Genomic DNA, 22,899 nt, shown 5'->3' with positions numbered 1-22,899 from the left:
TGCTGTGTATCCGGGTCATCTGGTTGTTCCCCTCCACAATCAACATTATGGCCGTTTAGGGTATTTGGCTGCTATAAATTTCCAAACAATAATTATTCACTTTGTTGAATTATAAGCCACTTCATTGAGCTATCATTTGTGAAAGCCCTGTCGCTTCTGAAAAATAGCTACGTAGCTCAGTGGGCCCTTTACACCTCGTAAAATAAAAATATATAATGTGCTTTTTTTTGTCATTTGTCCACGCAATTTTACTTCCGATCGCACTGCGGGGCGTTGTGTCTCTTGTGACTCTCCTATTCGCAAAACCCCTTCTTCGTGTTAAGAGGTCATCCCGCAGAAGCGGATGTCGCAGAACTGCCTCCCGAGGCAACTCCAAGTGACCTTTGGTCCACGCAAAAAAGAAAGAACACCCCCTCACTTTCCAATATATGTCTCTCCACAAGATAATGCAAGTTTTGTCTGTTTTTTTTACTTTTACATCTCCATTAGCCACATGGCCTGCTGAGAAAGCAACTCATTGGCGGCGGCGCCGCGTTGAACACGCGAAAGCTCTGGACCGGGTTTTTTGACATTCAGCGTATCACCGGCAGAATCGGTCTTTCTTGAAGCGACGTTGGTTTGACCGCCAGCTGTTCAATCGGCAAAGGACACTCTCACTCATGAAAGGGTCCTAAGGTGGCACAAAACTTCTACAATGCCACAGCGTAGCCTGGACCACACGATAGAGGGCAGCAGATAACCACGGGCTCCCGATATGAGAGTAAATGTTCGTGTCATCTGATACAGAAACAGTGACCACAACAGACCCAGGACTTGAACCTTGAACCCAGGCCGCTTGGTGGCAGTGCTGGCTCAATGTTTCCAACTTGGCCTTTGTGAACCCCTTGAGAGAGAGACACCCAGACCCAGGCCTTGAACCTTGAACCCAGGCCCTTTGGAGAGGGCTGGCTCAGTATCTCCGACACGGCCATTATGAACTCCCCCCCCCAAGAGAACCACCCAGCCCCGGGGCTTGAACATGGTGACAACAGCTCGGCAACCCACGGGCGTGAAGTTTTTGTTCCGTGCGGTGATGACGTGCGAGATGGATGGAGCATCCCGCGTCCGTGAGGATGAGACACGCCGCGGTGTTTTGCATCTTCGCCAAATTCCCAGCCCCGATTTTCCTCTCCCCCGCCCGCCCGCCCCCCCGCCCCCCCGCCCCCCCGCCCGTGGGGATGATGCTGCCGGCGGCAAAACCCGCGCCATCGCAGAGAAATCCGCGGCAGCTCGCAGACCAGGTCTCACCAAACATTTGCCAGATTTTTGTTGTTGTCAAATACAACAATGGACATTCACGTAATAATAATGCTAATAATCTGTTTTTGCGCTAATATTTATTTTTGAAAAACAAGCTATCATCACAAGGAAGGCGCTGCTGTGTTTGACAGACGGGTTCACGGCAGAGGGCGATGTCGCGATGTGATTTTAACCAATCCAGTCATTTCTGCGGCTGTCGATCTCTTAGAATTGAGCAAATCTTGCCCGTGACGCTGCAACACATGGCTTTACGTCTGTCAAGCGGCAGCACGGGATGCTTGCTGCGACGCGGACAGCCCGTCGCCCCTCGGCACCAACCAGGGCGGCCGCATGGCCTCGAACAACGAGCGCCTGCGACAAGCGCCAACCGCTCCTCGGACGGCCGCACTGCCCAACGGGAGCTGGTTCACCGCTCGCCGTGGAGGTTCGTGGTTGGAATCGGCCGCCCGCCGATTAATGCTGCACGGTTGGCTACGTACGGTGCGGAAGAAGTTCAACATACGTGCACACATACGTAGCCGTAAAAGTCCGACGACGTGCCTTCAGTTTCACTCACGGAGCGAATCGGAGGGTGCAAAGAGATTCGGCGGTAAAAAGAAAAACGGTCGAACAGATTCCGTTCCTGAACGGGAAACGTCGAGTCGTGTTTTCCAGAATCGTGGACAATTCCCCACGGAATCGGTGGGACAATTTCCCTCCTCGAATCGCGAGGTCGGGGGGGGGGGGCGCGTGGCGTGAATCCGTTAAGAGAAACACCTCGCTCGCCACAGGACGGTTTAAAGAATGGCGCAGCAACAACAACAACAAACTCGACGACTTCCCGGATCGCGGCAGTGACTTCAAGCGGCGGCGGTGACTGAAGGTGGTCTGGGTGACTATTTAGGCGACGTCGTCCAGCTCTCTGATGCAAGTCAAATAGTCACCAGATTTGTACGTTTCGTACGCACTTCATTCTCGAATTCGAGTGCCGCGCGGGAGATTCCGGCGAATCTCCACGAGGCGGGCTCCCCGATCGACTCTGCGGAGAGCTCCACTGCTGGATGAAGGGGGCCGAGGGCGCTGTGCGTGCAGTCGGCCAACTGTTCCGTTGTCGACGCTCGCAAGGGGGCGGGGGGGGGGGAGGTTTGGGGTTAAACCTGGCGGGAGGCCAAAGCCAGCGGTGGCAGCGGTGGCCTCAGGAAGCCTGACTCACAGGCCGCCCAACTCCCAACTCCCACACTCGCGAGGCCCCTACCGCCACGGCCCCCCCACTCAACCCACCACCCCCCCCACATTCGCCGTTTCTCATGCCGGTTTTCCCTCCCAGATGTATTTCCGTATTTTTTGTGTTTATACCCTTTAAAACAAAAAGTGTTTTTTATTTAAGTTCAGATCTCATTGCAACGCCTAAAGTCGCATTGTTTGAAGCGACCTTCGATTCCCATCTCACGCGGTTTTAATGACTCCAAATTGGGACGTTTGCCGTCCACCGCCCCCCCCACCGAGTAGGTTCTTGTTCACTTAAATTAAAACTTCCGTTAATTACCTGCCCTGTTTAATAATTCAATTAAACTTGAGGATTTTTGTTTGCCACTTAAGGGCGAAGATTCGCCAGTCTCAGCCCGGCAGGCCGGCCCTGGCTTCACGCCGGCGGGTGCACGGTGTTACGACGCCAGTGGCCGTCACAGAGCCCCCCCCCCCGGTGGCGTTGTTCTAAGAGGAGGCCCACGTTTGCAAGCCGGCGTCATCGTCCAAATCTGCCAATGGAAAATAAATAACTCTTAAATTCCTAATTGGATTACGGCAATTAGCAACATGGTCCCCTGCCGTGAAACTACTCCAGGCTGCGCGTGTATGCGTGCAACACAGCGCCTTCCTGATAGCCAAACGTACAAACGATTTGATAACTTATTGATTTGCAGAAGAGACCTGGATGCCACAATTACAGTCACCTCGACTCCCCTCCATCCTCCCGCGTACCTCGGCGGGGAGGTTGAACGTGCGCACGTCGGGCGGCCGCTCCGTCGTCGTCGCCGTCGTCGCGCCGGAGCCGGCAGGAGAGGAGGAGGCGGCGGACGGGAGCGCCAGCGCCGCGCTGAAGAAGTCGCTGCACGCCGCCAGGACGGCGCAGTGCGCGGGGAAGCGGCCGCCTCCCGCGGCGATGCTGGCGTCGCACAGGCCGCCGGCGGAGGAGCCGGCGCTGGCCGCGTCGCGCCGCTGCTCGTCCAGCCGCCGCAGCACGTCGGCCGCGTGGCCGGGGCGCTCGTACACGAAGGCGGGCGGCGCCGGCGCCGGCGACGACATGACGTCGCTCCCGTGCCCTGCCGGCGCCACGCATGGGGGGAGAACGCGGTCAGGCGGGGGGGCGGCAGCGACCCGAGGGGCGCGACTTGGTGCAGGCGGCACAGCGCTGCGGTCGCTCCACTAGCGCTGCGGCCGCCCAAGGGGCCTCCACGGACAAGAAGAGGCTCCCTAGGACAGCCGCCTCTCGTGGAGGGTGTTTGGCCTCCTACCTCTGACGTACGTTGGGACTCCTTTTGCACCATACGTATCCAACCTGCTATTCGCCGGCACGAGTGGAGCACGGTTGGCTACGTACGGTGCGAAAAAGTTCAACGTACGCACGCACGCGCATACATCTTAAACTGGCTGACAAAGATCCCGATTCTCACTCTGACACAAGCACATCAATGGGCGAACCCTTACACTGGACATCACAGGCTCTCTGAAGTACACTCCACCGCACAGTATGGAGGTGTGTATGTGGAACTTCTTTCGTACCGTACAGAGCCAACCGTGCAAATCGGACGCGTGGGGGAAGGACAACAAACTAAACACAAAAAAGCAGTTTTAAATAAATTTGTTTTCAAATCGGTATCGTGGTGTAGTGTATAGTAGTGTCGTGTAAAGTGTAGTGGGTAGTTCAGAGTAGTATGTCGGGTGTAGTTTATGCATGTTGAACTTCTTTCGCACCGTACGTAGTCAACCGTGGTATTTCCTGCACGCTCTGGTATTTCCTGCACCTATGGTACAGGCAGAGCGATTCTGCCAATCCACTGCTGGATGAGGATCTCCCTAACGCCGTGCAGCACGTCAAGGTCGTTTGACCGTACTTCACCACACGAGGGTTCGTGGACACAGGGAGCGTGGACAGTGGGGGCATAGAAGTACGGCACAGCAATGGGCTTTGCTGCATTATTGGTCTGATGCACTCCACGTAGCTAAAGCCGGAGCAGCAGCAGCAGCAGCAGTGCCGGATTATCCTTGTTGCAAAAGTAGCTACATATGAAAATAGGTTTTTACCCTTTAAACTGGTACAAAAACTGACACCTTTATACAAGGCATCATGTTTGCAATAACCACAACACAAGCAGTCAAAATGCAAACAAAAAGAAACATCTCATTTGAAAGAAAAACCTATTATTATATTTTGCCACTGGTAAAGGAGATGTCTCATAGTAGCTACATACGCTACGGGCCCGCACTAGCTTAATCCGGCACTGAGCAGCAGCCGACAGCAGCAGCCTGGCGTGCATGGTGACCGCACGCCCCCACACGCAGATGAAGCTAAAGTTCAGGGCCCCAAGTAGCTCAGGCCCCCCCCCCCCCCAGATTCATAAAAAAAGCATTGGAAAAAGCAGATATCAGCTCAAATTTAAATCCTAACCAACAAAACACTCAACCACAAACACCCAATGCATCTCTCACCACTTTCTTGTCTCCATCTCTCCTCTGCTATTTCTCTACATCGCTATCTTTGTTCCACATCTCTCTCATCATCTCACCACAGTGGCGAGGAGATGTTAACTACCTCGCCTGGCATACAGGAGCTCGTGGGTTCAATCCCGAACCTGACTCCTGCTGCTGTATATTGGGAGTCTGCGCGCTCACCCTTGCATTGCTAAACTTCCCCGAAACACACCGCACATTGTCTAGGATGGCCAAGTGGCTAAAGAAACGAGGGCCCAAGTAGTGCGCGGCTCTTTTAAGATTGTGAGCCTAAAGGTCAAGGGTGCTGCGGTGGTTGGGAGATGTTAACTACCTCGCCTGGTAAACAGGAGGTTGTGGGTTCGATCCCGACCCTGACGACGCCTGCTGCTGTATATTTGGAGTTTGCGTGTCTCTCTCTCCCCGTGGTCACGTGGATTTTTCTCCGGGTCCTCTGGTTTTCCCCTCCACATGTAGACTCAACATCACGCATCTAGGATATTTGACTGTTGGAAATGTCCACGTGACGATGAGCCACTTCGTCGGGCTATCGTTTGTGGTGGCCGGGTCGCTGCTGAAAAAGAAGCTGCATAGCTCAGTGAGGCCTTACCCGGTAAAAAAGAAAAACAGCTTTCGTTTTCAGTTGTTTACACCTCCATCTCTCGTCCACGTCTCTTCTGTTATCCCACTCGGGGCCAGCACCCCCACACTGGATCCATCCAAAGCACCATCATCCACAGGGCTCGACCTGGCTTGGCTTTCCACATCCGACATGGTTGGGATCGCGCATGCTCAGCGAGTTCCTTCGCAGGCGCAATGACAACGGAGGCGACGGTGAAGCGGTGCGTCCCACGCCACCCCCCACTGGCGCTGGCGCGTGTGCCTGTGCGCGCGTGTGTGCACGTGTGTGCGTGTGCGCGTGCGTGTGTGCGCGCGTGTGTGCGTGTGCACGTGTGCGCGTGTGCGCGTCTTCTGCGCTGTGCCCCACACGTTTCTATAACGGCCCGGGAAGCGGCCGCCGGTCGTTGTGTGTTGTTTTTTTTTCGCGTGGGATGTTTTCGGGTTCCTATACAAACCACGAGGCATTTAAAAGATGTGTATGACTCACGCTGAATCATTCTCTCAGCCGCAGAACCACTCGGAAGTTCCAAAATCGCCGGCGCTTGGCGCGGAGAGAGAGGGAGAGAGGGAAAGAGCGGCGAGAGAGACCGGCACGCCCTCTCCATCCATGCGGCTCCATCTCCCTCTTGAGGACCCAACAACTGAGAAAATGCTCTCGACTTTAACCACGAGAACAGGCCGCTGTGGCATCCACTTTACGGAGCACCGTCGCCCATCTGAACCATCGTGTGCTCGCCCCCCCCCCAGCCCCCAACCGATCAGCGTAACCGCCCCGGACGCTCCGGTATCCGCAACACGCGCTGGGGGTGTCAACGGTCACTTCGTGAGAGGCGTTCGCGTATCCGACTGTCCAGTGCTCGCTGAGCCGCGTCGGCTTCCGGTTGCCGAGCGAATACGTTATAAGGTGGCACTCATTACACACACAAAGCGCTCGCCACAAATGAACCACGACACCTCGAGGATCTCGTCAACAAGCATAAACCATCACGTGACTCCGGCCATCCTCGCAGCGGCGGCTTTTGGCTCAGCAATCGAACGAAGGCGGTGGTCACCGCATCGCGCGGCGCTTTCAGATGCGTTTATGTGGCCGTCTGGAATGCTCTTCCTTCCGATATTAGCAAACCACTGGAGATACGCACTTTTTAATCGAGATTGGAAACTCATTTCTTTACAACTGCTTTTCCTGTTAAGTTTGGTGTCCTTCTGCCGCACCCCCGATCAGCACGGCTGGCTATGTACGGTGCGAAAGAAGTTCAACATGCATCTCCCCACCCTCCCCCCCAGCGAGTCGGATACGCGACATTGCAGCATTCGACAGGGGAGCTCTGGGCGGTTTCCCGGTGCCGTGGTTACCCAGCGTACATTTGCCATCGTGTGTGGCCCCCCCCCCCCCCCCGTTTGTCAAATCCACTGCTGGATGAGGGCCCGGTTGAGGGGTTAGTTGAGCACAACTTAACCGCGCCGGCCAGCGCAGGTTTGGCGACGGCAGGGGAAGCACAGACGTGGGAAGCGTAGAAGTACAGGCCAACAGACTCTGCTGCCCGCCGCGTAGCCCCACCAGCGCCGCAAGCCGCTAGCGCCCCGTCAGGCGTGGTGGTCGCCCATCGAAGCGCCGCTATCCATGGCTCAACGCTGCTTTGGCTTCCGAGAAGTGGCGAGATGGAGATGGGGCACAGTCTGGGTGCGTTCCGGGCGCAGGTTGATCGCACTGCAACAGCGCAGCGCTGTAGCCCGTCCACAATGGAGCCGCGGATATATTTGAGTCCAATCACGTCAACGCGGCAGCGCAACGGTTCAGATAAACGCCGGCCATTCTCAATGCGCCAGGGGAGCAAGGCCTCCCCCCTCACCACGAAGGGTGTTTGTCGACCATACTTCACCAGACCGGTCAGTGCGTGGGTATCGTGGGAGCGGTTGGGGGGAAGGGCCGGGCCGCGCTCGCCACCTACGCCGGCCGCGGTCGGGAACCGAACTCGCGTCGCCGCTCCCTCACCGCTCCCTAACCGCTCCCTCACCGCTCCCTCACCTCTCCCTCACCGCTCCCTCACCGCTCCCTCACCGCCGTGCCACCGCTCCCTCACCGCCGCGCTACCGCTCCGTCCGCAACGCCTCGAGCGGGCGACCCCAGCGTGGGCGGCACTGCAGCGGCCGCTCTCGCGCCGCGCGACAAGAAGCGCCGGTTGGACTCTCGCCGCGGGCGACTGTCGGTGTCGGGATTCTCTCCCGGTTCTGAGACGTGGCCGGTGCTGACCCCCAAAAACATCGCCAACGCTAAACAATTCCCTGCAGGTTACTCGGTTGGGATCACACAGAGCAGCAACAAAAGCAGCCGTAGCAGCAACAACAGAAGCAGCAACAGCAGAAGCAGCAGCGTTGCCCCCCTTACTGGGAAATCTTGGCAGGGCCCTCCTGAAAACGAGTCGTGAGGCTCGGTGTGAGGCCATCCCGAAGTAAGCGGAATAACAAAACTTGTTCAGCGATTAGTGCGAATAACAGCACAATCCTATTAGCAAAGAGCACAATCCTATTAGCAAACAGCACACCCTCTTAGCAAAGAGCACACCCTCTTAGCAAAGAGCACACCCTCTTAACAAACAGCACACCCTATATGCAAACAGCACACCCTATATGCAAACAGCACACCCTATTAGCAAACAGCACACCCTCTTAGCAAAGAGCACACCCTCTTAACAAACAGCACACCCTATATGCAAACAGCACACCCTATATGCAAACAGCACACCCTATTAGCAAACAGCACACCCTCTTAGCAAAGAGCACACCCTATTAACAAACAGCACACCCTATATGCAAACAGCACACCCTATATGCAAACAGCACACCCTATTAGCAAACAGCACACCCTCTTAGCAAAGAGCACACCCTATTAACCAACAGCACACCCTATATGCAAACAGCACACCCTATATGCAAACAGCACACCTCTATATGCAAACCGCACACCCTATTAGCAAATAGCACACCCCTATTGGCAAACAGTGCACACTATTTGCAAACAGTGCATCCTATTGGCCAACAGTGCACGCTATTAGCAAACAGCCGACTACCCTGCAACAACAACAACAACCTGACCTAACAGGGGGGGGGTAGTGAAAGTCAGTCGGTGACCGTGCAGTACAGTAGGGCGTGCATTGTGAGCGCTGCCAAGCCAAGGGGTTGGCGGGGGGGGACATTCCCCGCATTGTGCCCAGTCACGCCCGGCTCGGCCTGCCCACCGTGAGCCCCCCAGTCACGTGGTGTGGGGATTCTCAGCATGACTTGTCAGAAGCGTTGTTTGCTGTCCCTTGTTGGCGGTGGTGGGGGTGGTGGCGGTGGTGGGGGTGGCGATGGTGGTGGCGGTGGTGGCGGTGGTGGTGGCGATGGCAGTGGTGGGGGTGGCAATGGTGGTGGTGGGGGTGGCGATGGCGGTGGTGGTGGGGGTGGCGATGGCGGTGGTGGGGGTGGCGATGGTGGTGGCGGTGGTGGGGGTGGCGATGGCGGTGGTGGGGGTGGCGGTGGTGGGGGTGGCGGTGGTGGGGGTGGCGATGGTGGTGGCGGTGGTGGCGGTGGTGGCGGTGGTGGCGATGGTGGCGGTGGTGGTGGTGGGGGTGGCGATGGTGGTGGCGGTGGTGGTGGCGGAGGCAGTGGGGGTGGTGTTGAGGATGAGTGGGTGACACAGGGATCGCTATCGCCGGTGTGAAACCAAAACCAAAATCTGAAAGGGATTGGGTCTCACGTCGGGTTGTCCTCTCGCCTGATGGATTCCTGTGGATGCAGTGGAAACCGTCCCGACCGCCTCAAGTGGCACGGGTGGCAGGCAGGGGGGGGGGGCAGGGGTGACCACCCGTCCTGGCGGCCCCTGGGGGCCCTCCTCTGGGTGAGGAGGGGGCAGCAGCTCCCGTCGCCCCGAGAACTTTCTAGAGAACTCTTCCTGGGACGTCGCAAGATTGTTCTGTCTGTTGCCTAATCGAGACGTTTAATCGTGATGACACCCCTCTGGTGATATTGTGAGATATTTTTATCTCCTTCTTATCCTCCTCACGATGTGGGGTGTCACGAGTGGTGAGATGTTGACTACCTCGCCTGGTACGCAGGAGGTCGTGGGTTCGATTCCGACCCTGACGCCTGCTGCTGCTGCTGTATATTTGTATTTTGCCCGGTCTCCCCGTGGCCGCGTGGATTTTTCCTCCGGGTCCTCCATTTTTTCCCTCCACATTTAGAATCGACGTCAAGCATTTTGGAGTTATTTGGCTGCTGCTATACATTCCCACGTACTGACGAGCCACTGTGTTCAGCTATCATTTGTGATGGCGATACAGCTCAGTGGGCCCTCACCTGGAAAAACAAAACATACTTCTGATAGTTTGTTTGGGCAGACAGCCCCGGTGACTTTGTCTCCCGAGTTCGATTATAGAGGCAAGTTAATCAGTCAGCCGTGACCCCACCTTGGGACATCCGAGTTGGGATGACCGTGTGTTTTTTGTGGCCACGTGTGTGTGTGTGTGTGCGTGCGAGCACACACGCACACACACACACACACGCGCACACACACACGCACACACACGCGCGCGCGCAACAAACTGCCAACTCACGCCGAGAATCCCTCTCTCCCGACCTTCCGCGTTCCAGGCCAGCTGCGTGGTCTGAAAAGAAGCAGCCTCCTAAATGAAGACGCCGGCCGAGGGTGACCCGGGGGTTAGAGCGCCGCCGCCGCCGCCGAGAGGCTGGGTTTGAATCCGGGTTTCACCTGCCGCGATGGTTGCACACGCGGGTTCCCCAGAGGGTCTCGGCCCGGTTGCCCCCGGGTGTCCTGGTCAACCAGGAGGGTTCGGCTAAAAGAGACGGCAACGTGGTTCAATCTTGTCATTGTGGGTGAATGTCAAGCCAGGGGGGCGGCTTTCCACCGCACCGAACTCGCGATCCGGAGGTCGCCGGCTCGACTCCATCGACACGGTGGGGGGCGAGGTTCTGGAATCCCTCCACGACCCACCGCCGCCTCTGTCCACCCGGCGGCGCGAAGGGGTGGACAACGGTCGACCGGCAGGTCACGTGCGCGGTGGGGTAAACCGTGGGTGCTTCCCCTCGATCCAAGGTGGTTCTCGTCACTCAGTTTGGTGCGACACAAAAAAAAATCCTCCGAGAAAATATCGCGCCTGACCCAGGTCTCCCGCGCCTGCCACTCCTTGATGCTGATCCCTTGAGATGTCACCGTGGCCGCACGACACCAACGCGGCTTGGCTCGACTACCGCCCCGCTCGAACACGTTCTCTCTCCGGCAAGGCGCCCCGCTCGAACACGTTCTCTCTCCGGCAAGGCGCGTGGGGAACGCCTCCCGACTCGGGCCACGATCACCGGCGTTACACGGTCAGCGGCAGCGACGGGAGGGGAATCCGTCAAGCCTTGAGATAGCTGTGGAAATTCCACGTTCCTATGCCATAACGAAAACATTATCTAACCCTACCACTACACCTAACCCCAGCCATATCCTTAACCATAGCCCTACAACACTGACCCTACCCATAGCCCTACAACACTAACCCTACCCATAGTCCTACAACACTGACCCTACCCATAGCCCTACAACACTGACCCTACCCATAGCCCTACAACACTAACCCTACCCATAGTCCTACAACAGACCCTACTCATAGCCCTACAACACTAACCCTACCCCATAGTCCTACAACACTGACCCTACTCATAGCCCTACAACACTAACCCTACCCATAGTCCTACAACACTGACCCTACCCATAGCCCTACAACACTAACCCTACCCATAGCCCTACAACACTGACCCTACCCATAGCCCTACAACACTAACCCTACCCATAGCCCTACAACACTGACCCTACCCATAGCCCTACAACACTGACCCTACTCATAGTCCTACAGCACTGACCCTCGCCATAGTCCTAACCTTGCCTAATAGGCCTAACCCAGGAGTCGGCAACCTTTCAAGAGACAAGAGAGCCCATCACACGCATGGATCTACTTGTGCACAGACACACACACAGCAGTGGGCTTTGCAGCAGATTCTGACAACACACATTCTGACTTAAACAACATAGGTGATAGAAATAATAAAAATAAAACATAATAAAATAATTCTCACGACGTTTCGGCCACAACGCAAGCAGCCGTCCTCAGGTGAAGAACAGGTCTGTCGGGAAGACAGTGTCTGACAGACCTGTTCTTCACCTGAGGACGGCTGCTTGCTTTGTGGCCGAAACGTCGTGATAATTATTTTATTATGTTTTATTTTTATTATTTTATTGTTTCCCTTCTACGTGACTTTACCGAAAGAACCAAGAAGATGAATCCCTGCAGTCACGAAAGCTTTAAATCGAAATAGGTCATAGAATCAACTGCGTCGGTTTAGTATTTCCCGCCCTCCCCCCCCCCCCTTTAGTAATTCTTTAACAATGCTAATGCTTTTTTTTTTATATACTGGAAAATGGTCCCATAGATTTTCACACAATGGGGTTTGGACCGCCGTACATTTCGTTGAACACCGAGAGGCGGTAACGTCGCGCCTGTGGAGGGGGGGGAAGACGATGTCGTCGTCGGGGTTTCTAGGAACGCACTGGGGGGGGGGGCGCCTGTGCCGCAGACTGTAACGGAGCGATTGAAGTAAATTGGTTTTTATTCTGGAGGCAGCAGGCTGCCGACCCCAGGCCCGGCCCGACGATGGCGGCGGAGCCCGCAGGGCCCGCGGACCCTGGGTCCAGGTGCACCTCCTCAGCACCCACAGATTACAGCAGGCCCTCGGTTCACGGTTTTTCGGTTAACGTTTCGCCTCCCGTAGGAGCCCGTGGTTTCGCGCCGTGTTGACGTTATGCACGCGGGGCGTCAATTTCAGCCAATCCGAGCGCTCATAGGTGGGGCTGAGCCATGCCCTCAGCCAATCAGCAACGCCCATTTATGAGGTCTCTTTATGTCACGGATTAATGATTTGAACGGATAATTCCTATATTCGATGAGCAGTTATTTCGGTTGACAGTAGTTTTCGTGGAGCGGATTTAAAACACCCGTTAACCGAGAGACTGCTGCATTCAGTGCTCGCGACGTCCCGGACGCAGCGCCACCGTCTCCGCCTCCGCTGGTGCCAGCGGGAACTTGGAATGCAGCGAGGTTAAGGCCCCGCTCACTCGCGGGCGCTGACTCCGAGGGAACGCGTGCCAGACTTTTTTTTAAAAAAGTGCAAGATGTAAATGTTTTACCGATTGCGGTAAAGTAACACAATTATACATTGCCACCCAGGCAAGCCCCGCGCAGGCAGGTCTACGTTACAGCGATCGACCGCTACGCTGCCGCTCCCCACCTCACCACCAGCAGCAGCAAGCCACGGTCAATCCTCTGCTGGACGAAGGCCTCCACCCCAAGCCACCACGGCCGCTGCCCCTCGCGATCCTGCGACGCGACGATCCTCCACCCCGGCACTTTCCCTACGCACGGGGAGCCGACTGGGAGCCGACTGGGAGCTGACTGGGGAGCTGACTGGGAGCTGACTGGGGAGCTGACTGGGGAGCTGACTGGGAGCTGACTGGGGAGCTGACTGGGGAGCTGACTGGGGAGCTGACTGGGGAGCTGACTGGGAGCTGACTGGGAGCTGACTGGGAGCTGACTGGGGAGCTGACTGGGGAGCTGACTGGGGAGCTGACTGGGGAGCTGACTGGGAGCTGACTGGGGAGCTGACTGGGGAGCTGACTGGGGAGCTGACTGGGGAGCTGACTGGGGAGCTGACTGGGGAGCTGACTGGGGAGCTGACTGGGGAGCTGACTGGGGAGCTGACTGGGGAGCTGACTGGGAGCTGACTGGGGAGCTGACTGGGGAGCTGACTGGGGAGCTGACTGGGGAGCTGACTGGGGAGCTGACTGGGGAGCTGACTGGGGAGCTGACTGGGAGCTGACTGGGAGCTGACTGGGGAGCTGACTGGGGAGCTGACTGGGGAGCTGACTGGGGAGCTGACTGGGGAGCTGACTGGGAGCTGACTGGGGAGCTGACTGGGGAGCTGACTGGGAGCTGACTGGGGAGCTGACTGGGGAGCTGACTGGGGAGCTGACTGGGGAGCTGACTGGGGAGCTGACTGGGGAGCTGACTGGGAGCTGACTGGGGAGCTGACTGGGGAGCTGACTGGGGAGCTGACTGGGGAGCTGACTGGGGAGCTGACTGGGGAGCTGACTGGGAGCTGACTGGGAGGCTGACTGGGGAGCTGACTGTCACAGCCCCTTCTCCTCCAGGACGCCTTCCGTGCCTCGGCCGCCGCTCCGTGGTCGTTCTCGACCAGCGGCCCTAGTCGCCGTGACGCGTCCACTCCAACGCCAATCCAAGCGTTTACCGTGACAACAAACGTGGACCATTTGAGGATTCCCAATGACAAATTCGGTTGCCAATAATTGTTTGCGCGCCTTTTGTGCTGCCCGAGCTCGAGCGAAGCGGACAGGGCACACAAGGGGCTGCTCAGCGCCGTCCTCCTATTTTGTTGCTATGGGCCTGGTCTCCCACCCGAGTCGCTCGCCAACGCTTCCATTTGCTCCGCAGTCAACTTCCCCTGCCGGGTTATTGTCTCGGGCTCGCCGATGCGCTGACGGACTGCGCGCAGAGGGCGCGGCATCGCGACGGCAATCAATGATTACGATGATTGTGAGCGAGCGAGCGAGCGGTGGGGTGGTTGGAGTGGATGACCGAGTGGGTGAATGAGTAAGTAAGTGTTTGGTGGGTCAGTTGGTGGCAGTAGGGGGGGGGGGTGAATGAATGGGTGGGTGAGAGATATTTGGCTGAGTGGGTGGTTTGGCTAGCGAGTGTTTTGGCTAGCGAGTGGTTTGGCTAGCGAGTGTTTTGGCTAGCGAGTGGTTTGGCTGGCGAGTGGATTGGCTAGCGAGTGGTTTGGCTAGCGAGTGGTTGGGCAAGTGTTTTAGCAAGGGAGTGTGTTTTTGGGGCCTGTCCTCTGGCTTCCTCACGGAGCAATCATCTCAAACGCGTCGTTCGTTCCCGTGCCTCCAGATGCCCTCCAGGGAGGCACGCGGCACGAACAACAAACCACGACGACGACGTTACTAACGAGGTGACGCGTTCAAACGCCGGCGTCCCAATACCTCCCCCCCCCCGACGGCAATCCGACCGAACGCAGCTGGAGCCCGCAGCGGCCGGGCCGCTGGCGCTCGCGGACGAGGGCGTAGCGGGCGCGGGCGGCGGCGAGGACCCCGACCCCGGCGGCGTGGCGGCCAACGAGCGCGACGCCGCGGGGGCGGGGATCTCTCCGCGACTTCTGCCGGGGTCTGCGGAGCTGCGTGACCCCCACCCTCAGCCCCCTCCCCCAAGCTGCAGATGTGCGTGTGCGCGCGTGTTCATTTTATCGCGACACTGCAAGGCCCCAACGTTTAACTGATCTCGCCACTATCGCCGCTCGCACCCAAACCCCAATCGCCCGTTCGGAGGGACCCCACAATTCCCTTTTTACCCCCACCCCCCACCTCCCACCCCCCACCCCATAACCCACATTAGGGGGCGCCACGATGGCTACGAGATGTTAACTACCTCGCCTGGTATACAGGAAGTCGTGGGTTCGATCCCGACCCTGACGCCTGCTGTATAATCAGGTGGACTTCTCCACAAATCTGGCTGTCGCCTGATGAAGCTGGTTGTAATTACTGGCGAAACGTCGTACTCAGATTGTAAATGTCGTGGCTTGGCTCTCCAACACACCGGCGTGCTGTACTAGTGACGAATTGGCACGTTCTGTTTACGTGACAACCCTGACGAGTGGAATATTTGGCTGCTATAAAATGTCCACGCGATGACAAGCCGCTTCGTTGAGCTGTCGTCTGTGTCCGGGTCGCTTCTGAAAGAGAGCGACGGAGCTCAGTGGGCTTTACCTGGAATAAATAACAATCAGTTTAGTCGACGTCACGTCGCCCGCCATACCCCACGGTTCAGTGCGGCCCACGTGGGGGGTTGTGGCCGGCACCACGCGCCCTCTCGCACGGTCACCGCCATGGGAATGTGGAATTTCCACCGGTGGCGCAGCTGGCTGTGAGCGGCACGAGCCAAAGGCTTGGTGCCCCGCGGAGGCTGGAGGGTTCCTGGATTCGCAACGCGACGAGTCCACAACACACCGGCTGCAAGCTCGGGATCCTCATACAACAGCACGAGCAAGTTGACCGCTACAATCAAACGACCCAATGCAATTTGAATGAGTCCATTAACCATTTCGCACAGCTGTTGCGTTCTGGTAGACTGTGTGTTATGTGAAAATCTATGATCCTGATGTAACCCTATTGGCCCTATGTAAGCCGATGATCACAACAATGCTGGTGATGTGTTAGCGCTCGATCTCGACGTAAGCCCATGCACGTTTAGTTTGTTGTCCTTCCCCGCACCTCCGATTAGCACGGTTGGCTACGTACGGTGCGAAAGAAGTCCAACATACATACATAGACTCACGTAGTCACTCGCCCACTCACGTAGTCACTCGCCCACTCACACAGTCACTCACCCACTCACGTAGTCACTCGCCCACACACTCAGCCATCCTCCGATTGCCATGGTTGGCTACGTACGGTGCTAAAGTTGTTCAACGTACACACAGGCCCTGTCGACGATCTCAATGTAAACTCCATGGTTCCCAATTTACACACCCACACACCCCATTCACATCCGATCACCACGAGTACTCGAGCGGCTGATCCCAGGGCGCCAGCGCTACCGTGAAGGCGCTGCCGTGAAGGCGCTGCCGTGCCTCACGGATGCGTCGCGGCTACGCAGGCCGCTGGTACTTGCCGCCACCGCCGTGTTTCCCAATTTAAAGTTATTTGCCGTTTCTCGCAGCGTCCGCCATGAGACGTGGCCGTTGTACAACCGCGGTTATTGACCAGGGCGGCCGCGGGGCTGGGAGCGGCGCGGCGGCGCACGCGCGGCGATGCGTAGCGGCGCAACGCCACGGGGCGCCGAGCTCGTGAATGATTCACTTGCCGAGTTGGCGGCGGATTACTCAGTCACCAGCGACGACCTCGCGGTGCCACCACCACCACCACCTGGCTAAAGCTCTTACCCCCCCCCCCCCGCTTGGTCGCCAACCTCTGGGTGCCAAGCCCGCTTGGTCACCTGTCCGCGCCCCTCCAACTGTCCCAACCTCCGTCGCTGCCTCTTCCCATCCTCACCTGCAGCACTTTCCTGCCACACGCATTCTGCGTGCCAACTCCAAGTTGCCCACCCTTCCCCTCCTGCCACGAAATTCCCGACAGGCTTCCGGGTAAACAGGTGGCGATCAATATGACTGCTCCTGCTGCTGCTGTTGTTGTTGTTATTGGCCTCGCGGCGCAGCCATAAAATCCGCCGTGGCACCGTACTCGTACGCTCCCACGTCCGTCTACGTCGCCCGGCATTTTCGGCAAACCCGCACCGACCGGCGTGAAGCATGGCCAAAATAACCACGCTCCCCACGGGCACGGCGCGGGGCAGACTCGCAAGGAGACCCGGATGAGCCGTTTGGACCCAGGGGTCGCCACCAAAAAGAAGCGACAGACGCAAAACAAATATTAAAAATAAGAGCGTAGCTACGAGCGAAAAAATATATATTTTAAAAAACGCAATCTCGCACGAGGAATAGAAAATACTGCGAGGGTAAAATCGCCGTCAAAACCAGAAGCTGAAGATTAAATTACCCCCCACCTCCGCCCCCAACGGAGCAATCGCGGCTCAAGACGAGCTGTGGGCACCCACGCACAGCCACGCGACGTGCTGACGCCACCACTCACCTGCACAGAGCCACAACGCGTCCCCTGGGTCTGGCCAGAGACAGTCGAGATGTCGCTCCACTCCGGATCTCCACTCTAGATCTCACTCCACTCTGGATCTCACTCCACTCTGGATCTCACTCCACTCTGGATCTCACTCCACTCTGGATCTCCACACTGGATCTCACTGCACTTGGTTGGTATCCCACGGAGAAACACGATTGTCTTGCGTCACCCCCCCCCCCCCGCATTTCCACACTTTCCTTTTCGCAATGAAGGCCCGGGGACGATTGGGCAACTCATGGCGAATTCGGGAAATATCTGGAATTGGATGTCTGTGTGTGTGTCTGCGTATGTGTGTGTCTGTGTGCGTGTGTCTGTGTGTGTGTCTGCGTGTGTCTTTGTGTGTCTTTGTGTGTGTCTGCGTGTGTCTGTGTATGTGTCTGCGTGCGTGTGTCTGCGTGCGTGTGTCTGCGTGTGTGTGTCTGTGTGTGTGTCTGTGCGGGTCGGTGTGTGTGTGTGTCTTTGCAGTCATCTCAGTCAACCCAAGACCCCTGGGTCTGTCCCATGACCTGTCGACAGCGAGCCTTCAACACTGCAAGTGATGGCTCCAAGGTGCACCTAGCCTGGCACAGGCGCCGTGGTGACATCGCCGCCACTCGGTGACGAATGGCAGCTGTTGTTGTTGTTGTTGTGTGTATTGATCTGTGTGGCTATTTATGCGTGGGTGTGTGTTGGTGTGGGTATTTGCATTTGTGTGTTTACATGTGTTTGTGTGTATGGTATGAGTTATACACTGTTGACCCATGTTTGGGTAATAGTGTGTTTGTGTGTATGCGTGTATGTGGTCGTGTGTCCATTTACACGCACACACACACACATCTGCGTGGGTATGTGCGTGCACGTGCGTGTGCGTATGTGGCTAAGTGTGCTTGTGTGTGTGTGTAAACGGCTACGTGTGTGTATGTGGCTAAGTATGTGTGTGTATGGCTATGTGGCTTTGTGTGTGTGTGGCTATGTGGCTGTGTGTGGCTATGTAGCTGTGTGTGTGTGTGGCTATGTGTGTGTGTGGCTATGTGGCTGTGTGTGTATGGCTATGTGGCTTTGTGTGTGTGTCTATGTGTCTATGTGTGTATGCGTGTGTGTGTGTCTATGTGTCTATGTGTCTACGTGTGTGTATGTCTATGTGGCTGCGTGTGTGTGTCTATGTGTCTGCGTGTGTGTGTCTATGTGGCTACGTGTGTGTGTCTATGTGTGTGTCTATGTGGCTGTGTCTGTGTGTGTGCGTAGCGAACAGCGCGCTGCACTGTGAACCTGGGACCTAGAGTTAGATTCCCACTTATCTGAACCGGTCCTGGGCCTCCCCTAGGTCGACTCAGCCTCAGCTGAGTACCTGGTGCGGTGTGTAAACATCGCCACTGGGGAGACAAAGGCGGTCGGGCGTGGTGCTGGCCACCCACCCCCTCGTGTGCGGTGCCATCCCCTGCCCCAACGGTCTGCCGCAGGCTATACGGGGTCTCTTTGTCTTTGTGTGCTCCCGCTGGCAATTATCCCAAATCGATTGGCATCAGCTCTGGATGTCGGCCAGAGTTAGCGTCAAAGCAACACAAAACCTCGTCCTCGTATGGTGGTGGCGGGGGGGGGGGATCAAATTACAAAGGAATTACTCACACTCGAATAAAGGGCAAATTACGACAATAGCGTCCATCAAGTACGCAAGTAAAACAAACTGCGCTCAGCCTGTGTAAACAATGACAATCAACCAACGTATTCACCAACTTGCCGTCTGGAGCGAGCGTTTCGCCACGGCGGAGTCGCCGCTGAGAGAGGCGATGCCGTGGCAAGACTCGTGGCAGGAGGGGGGAGGAGGAGGTGGTGATGGGTGGGACGAGTGGTGTGCAGGGTGGAGGAGGTGGTGGTGGTGGTGATGGGTGAGACGAGTGGTGTGCAGGGTGGAGGAGGAGGTGGTGATGGGTGGGACGAGTGGTGTGCAGGGAGGAGGAGGAGGTGGTGATGGGTGGGACGAGTGGTGTGCAGGGTGGAGGAGGAGGTGGTGATGGGTGGGACGAGTGGTGTGCAGGGTGGAGAAAGAGGGCAGGTGACCGAGATGGGCCAAGGAGTGGCGCAGAGAGGAGAAGACCTCAAGCCAGGCGGCGGGGGTGACGGTGATGTTGATGAGACTGAGAGAGTGGTCCTTGACGGATGTGTCAACTGTGTAGCCAGGGAGAAAGAGACACTGAGCCAGACCTAGGATCTCGGTGTTGCTGGCTCAGTGTCTCTGACACGGCCATTATTAATCCCTTGGAGCGACACCCAGAGCCAGGGCTTGAACCCACAAACTCCACATTGCTGGTGCAGTGTCCCGAACACGGCCCTTGTGACATCACTCAGAGACCCACGCGGATGCAGGGCTTGACCCGTGCGTTACCAGCGGTGCTTTGCTTAACACATCTAGCACGGCCGTCGCGAAGCGCTGAACCCACTCGGGTGATAAATGAACGCCCACAAACTTAACCGCCGAACAATGGGACGCGTCCAATGATTGGGTCTAATTCGCCGGCCGTTACTCTGCCAGCCGGGCGAGGATGGAACGGTGGCACCTCGGGGACTCCCATCCTCGCCATGATCGGCGTCGGGGCCGGAGGCGTCGGGGCCGGAGCGGCCCGTGGGCCCGTGGGGAAGACGTCACGGGCGGCGACGCCGTTTCTTCCGCTCTCGTGCTCAAACAGAGATGAAATCCGCAGAAATCCACGCCGGCACAGATTTCGATTCCATTTTTTTCCCGCTTTCCACGAGAAGTGAAACTCACTTCGGTGCAGCCGCTCGCGTTGCGGTTTTCGTTTCATAAAAAAAAATTCCCCTATCGAGTTTTGGATGTCGCTCTTCTCTCTCTCTCAGAGGGTTCATCACGGTCACGTCACTGACACGAAGCCACAACGACAGAGACTGCTGCCTACCAGCCCCAGGTGATATCTGGGTACCTCTGTCTGCGGGTTCCCAACCGGCTGTGCCACCGATAACCTTGGTGGCTTCCACCCACACGAGGCACTGCTAAAACAGTGGAAAACAACGTCAAAAGTCAAGGTGTCTTCCCACTCACACACACACCCACGGTGGCCAGGAGATGCTATCTACCTCGCCTGGTATACAGGAGGTTGTGGGTTCGATCCCGGACCCTGACGCCTGCTGCTGCTGTATATTTGGAGTTTGCGTGTCTCTCTCTCTCCCCGTGGTCGCGTGGATTTTTTTCTGGGTCCTCCGGTTTTTCCCTACACATTTAGAAACAACATCATGCGTTCAGAGTGTTTGGCCGCTGCGATGGATTTCCACGAGATCATAAGCCACTTCCATCGAGTTATCATTTGCGATGGCCAGGGTCGCTTCGGAAAAAAAGGTGCATTGGGCCCTTACCTGGGTACAATAAAAATAAGTTGCTAACAATTTTCTTTCTAAGTCCACGGCTTGCATGCGTCAGACACACGGGGCAGCCGCCCTCTACACCCACGATCCCTCGTACACCGCCGATTGTTTTCTGCGATTGTAACGAACGCCCCAAAATTAAACACGGCAATTGTCCGCGATTTGCCTGCGGAGAAGTTCAGGGTTGCACGGTGGCACGCGCTGGCGCACGCGCTGGCGCACGCGCTGGCGCACGCGCTGGCGCACGCGCTGGCGCACGCGCTGGCGCACGCGCTGGCGCACGCGCTGGCGCACGCGCTGGCGCACGCGCTGGCGCACGCGCTGGCGCACGCGCTGGCGCACGCGCTGGCGCACGCGCTGGCGCACGCGCTGGCGCACGCGCTGGCGCACGCGCTGGCGCACGCGCTGGCGCGAGGAGAGGAAAAGTTCCCTTTGATGGGAGAGAACCAATCGCCCGGTCTCTCTACGCCCCCCAACGCCCCCAAAGCGTGTCCACAAATAAGCCCTCATTTGCATAATGTTGAATATTCCCTTTGCATATCTCTTGCCCCCCTTGCTTGATTCCAGCCCCCCCACACCCAACCCTGACAGCGCCCCGGCGTTGCCAGGGTTGGGTGTCGCTCACGCCGCCCGTTCAACCCCATCTCCACGGAGAGGCAAAGTGGAAACAAACTGCGCAGGTTTCTTAAAACGCTCCCTCGCTCCCTGCTCCACCCAAGCCAGCGTGAGTGGGGGGCATTACCCGCGGGGCCGCGTCGCGCTGGGGTGAAGCGTCGTGGGGTGAAGCGTGGGTGACGTCGCCCCCCCCCCACGGAGACGCCCGGCCAGCGTGGAGGACGAGGCCGGTGACCCTTCACCCTTCCCAGCGGTCGCCCGTTCTGCGTTCTTCACGAACGGCCACGCTACCGGGGACCTCCCCCACCCCGCTGCCCCCTCCCCAACCGTGTTAAGGAACGGGGCTCCGGAAGACGACGAAACGCCGCGCGCTCCGGAGGGCCCGTCCCACGTGGGCACCGCAGCGGCGAGGAGACGCCTGCAGCTCCCCTCGCCTGCTGCGCCAGGAGGGAGGTGGGTTCCATCCGGGGCCCTGGCGGTTCCTGTTCTTTAATTGGAGTTTGTGAGTTCTCTCTCGCTCCCCCCGCGGCGGTCGTCGCGTGGATTGTTCTCTTGGGTCCCCCCCCTCCCCTCCGCATTGAGAATCGTCACGCGACACTCAGATTATTTGGCTGCCGCTATAAATTCCCACGTGTGATGATGATGATATCAGCCACTGTGATGAAGGTGATGGGATCAGCCACTTCGATGATGAGCTATTGTCACGTGTGGCCAGGTTGCCTCTGAACAAGAGCGGACAGCGCAGTGGGCTCAACCTGGTGAACAAGTTGACCGCTCGGCCTCGTCCCTCCGCTTCGCCAAGAGCTGTTCGCTGCGGGGCGCTAATCTCGAGATCGGAGCGCTCGCTCGCTTGCTCTGCAACGTTGCGAAACACTCCGCGTGATTCAGCGAGACCGGAGCAGTGGATTTCAATTCGTTTCAGTACGATCAAGAGCACCGCCCCGTCACCGCCGGGGAGACAAAGGCGGGCAGGCGGGACGCGGGAGCTGGCCACAACACCGCCACGTGCGCCGTGCTCGCCTTCGTGGGTGCTACTCGAAAACGGCGCTCGCCCGAACAGCCTGCGTGGGCTCACACGCTGGGAGGGGTGAGAGGGGAGCTTTGTCTCTGTGCGTACGCCGTGGGTGCACACGTGCGCGTGTGTGTGTGCGTGTGCGCGCGTGTGTGTGTGCGCGTGTGTCAGTTTCACAGCCAGCTGCTCACACAACTTTGGGCGAAACAAAAAACCTCCAATTCCCTATCTGAGGTCGCGTTTCGCAAGAAATTCGCCAGCAGAGTAAAACAAAAAATCACATTTCACGATAAATGGAAGTTGTTTTTTTTTTTGGAGAAAATTTGCTCAACGCGATTCCAGGAGCCACCTCGCCTGCCGCCCGGCCTGCATCTGCCCACCGGAGCGCGTCCGGATATCCAGTGCAACGTCCGCACACCGAGCAGTCATGCACCCCCCCCCCTCTGTTGTCATCGGAAATACATGTCAAAGTGGTGTTCACTTGTATATTTAGTTATTATATATACAC

At 57.4% G+C, this 22,899-nt stretch overlaps 1 protein-coding gene and 1 long non-coding RNA gene across 7 annotated transcripts in view; one reads left to right on the top strand and one right to left on the bottom strand.

The window, feature by feature from the left end:
• LOC144735832 (uncharacterized) overlaps window positions 1-22,899 on the bottom strand; it is a 64,044-nt gene that overhangs the window by 11,472 nt on the left and 29,673 nt on the right. Inside the window, exons 1-4 of one of the 5 annotated variants that reach the window (XM_078618370.1) lie at window positions 17,366-20,907; window positions 10,200-11,016; window positions 7,634-7,878; window positions 3,259-3,599 (exon numbers count right to left, since the gene is read on the bottom strand). In XM_078618370.1, the coding sequence (XP_078474496.1) occupies window positions 3,259-3,582 (324 nt within the window). In that variant the 5' untranslated portion in view covers window positions 3,583-3,599; window positions 7,634-7,878; window positions 10,200-11,016; window positions 17,366-20,907. The other 4 variants (XM_078618371.1, XM_078618369.1, XM_078618368.1 and 1 more) reach the window with 4 other exon arrangements.
• Window positions 21,136-22,871, top strand: LOC144735762 (uncharacterized). 2 transcript variants are annotated; one of them, XR_013588684.1, is made up of 2 exons: window positions 21,136-21,832; window positions 22,095-22,871. It is a non-coding gene; the product is annotated as an uncharacterized LOC144735762 (long non-coding RNA). The 2 variants fall into 2 exon arrangements; XR_013588683.1 differs by having other exon boundaries at window positions 21,136-21,881.

This window comes from Lampetra planeri, chromosome 57, assembly GCF_965212315.1.
Source record: "Lampetra planeri chromosome 57, kcLamPlan1.2.h2, whole genome shotgun sequence".
NCBI classification, from domain to species: Eukaryota; Metazoa; Chordata; class Hyperoartia; order Petromyzontiformes; family Petromyzontidae; genus Lampetra; species Lampetra planeri.
This window is presented reverse-complemented; position numbering and strand designations above follow the sequence as displayed.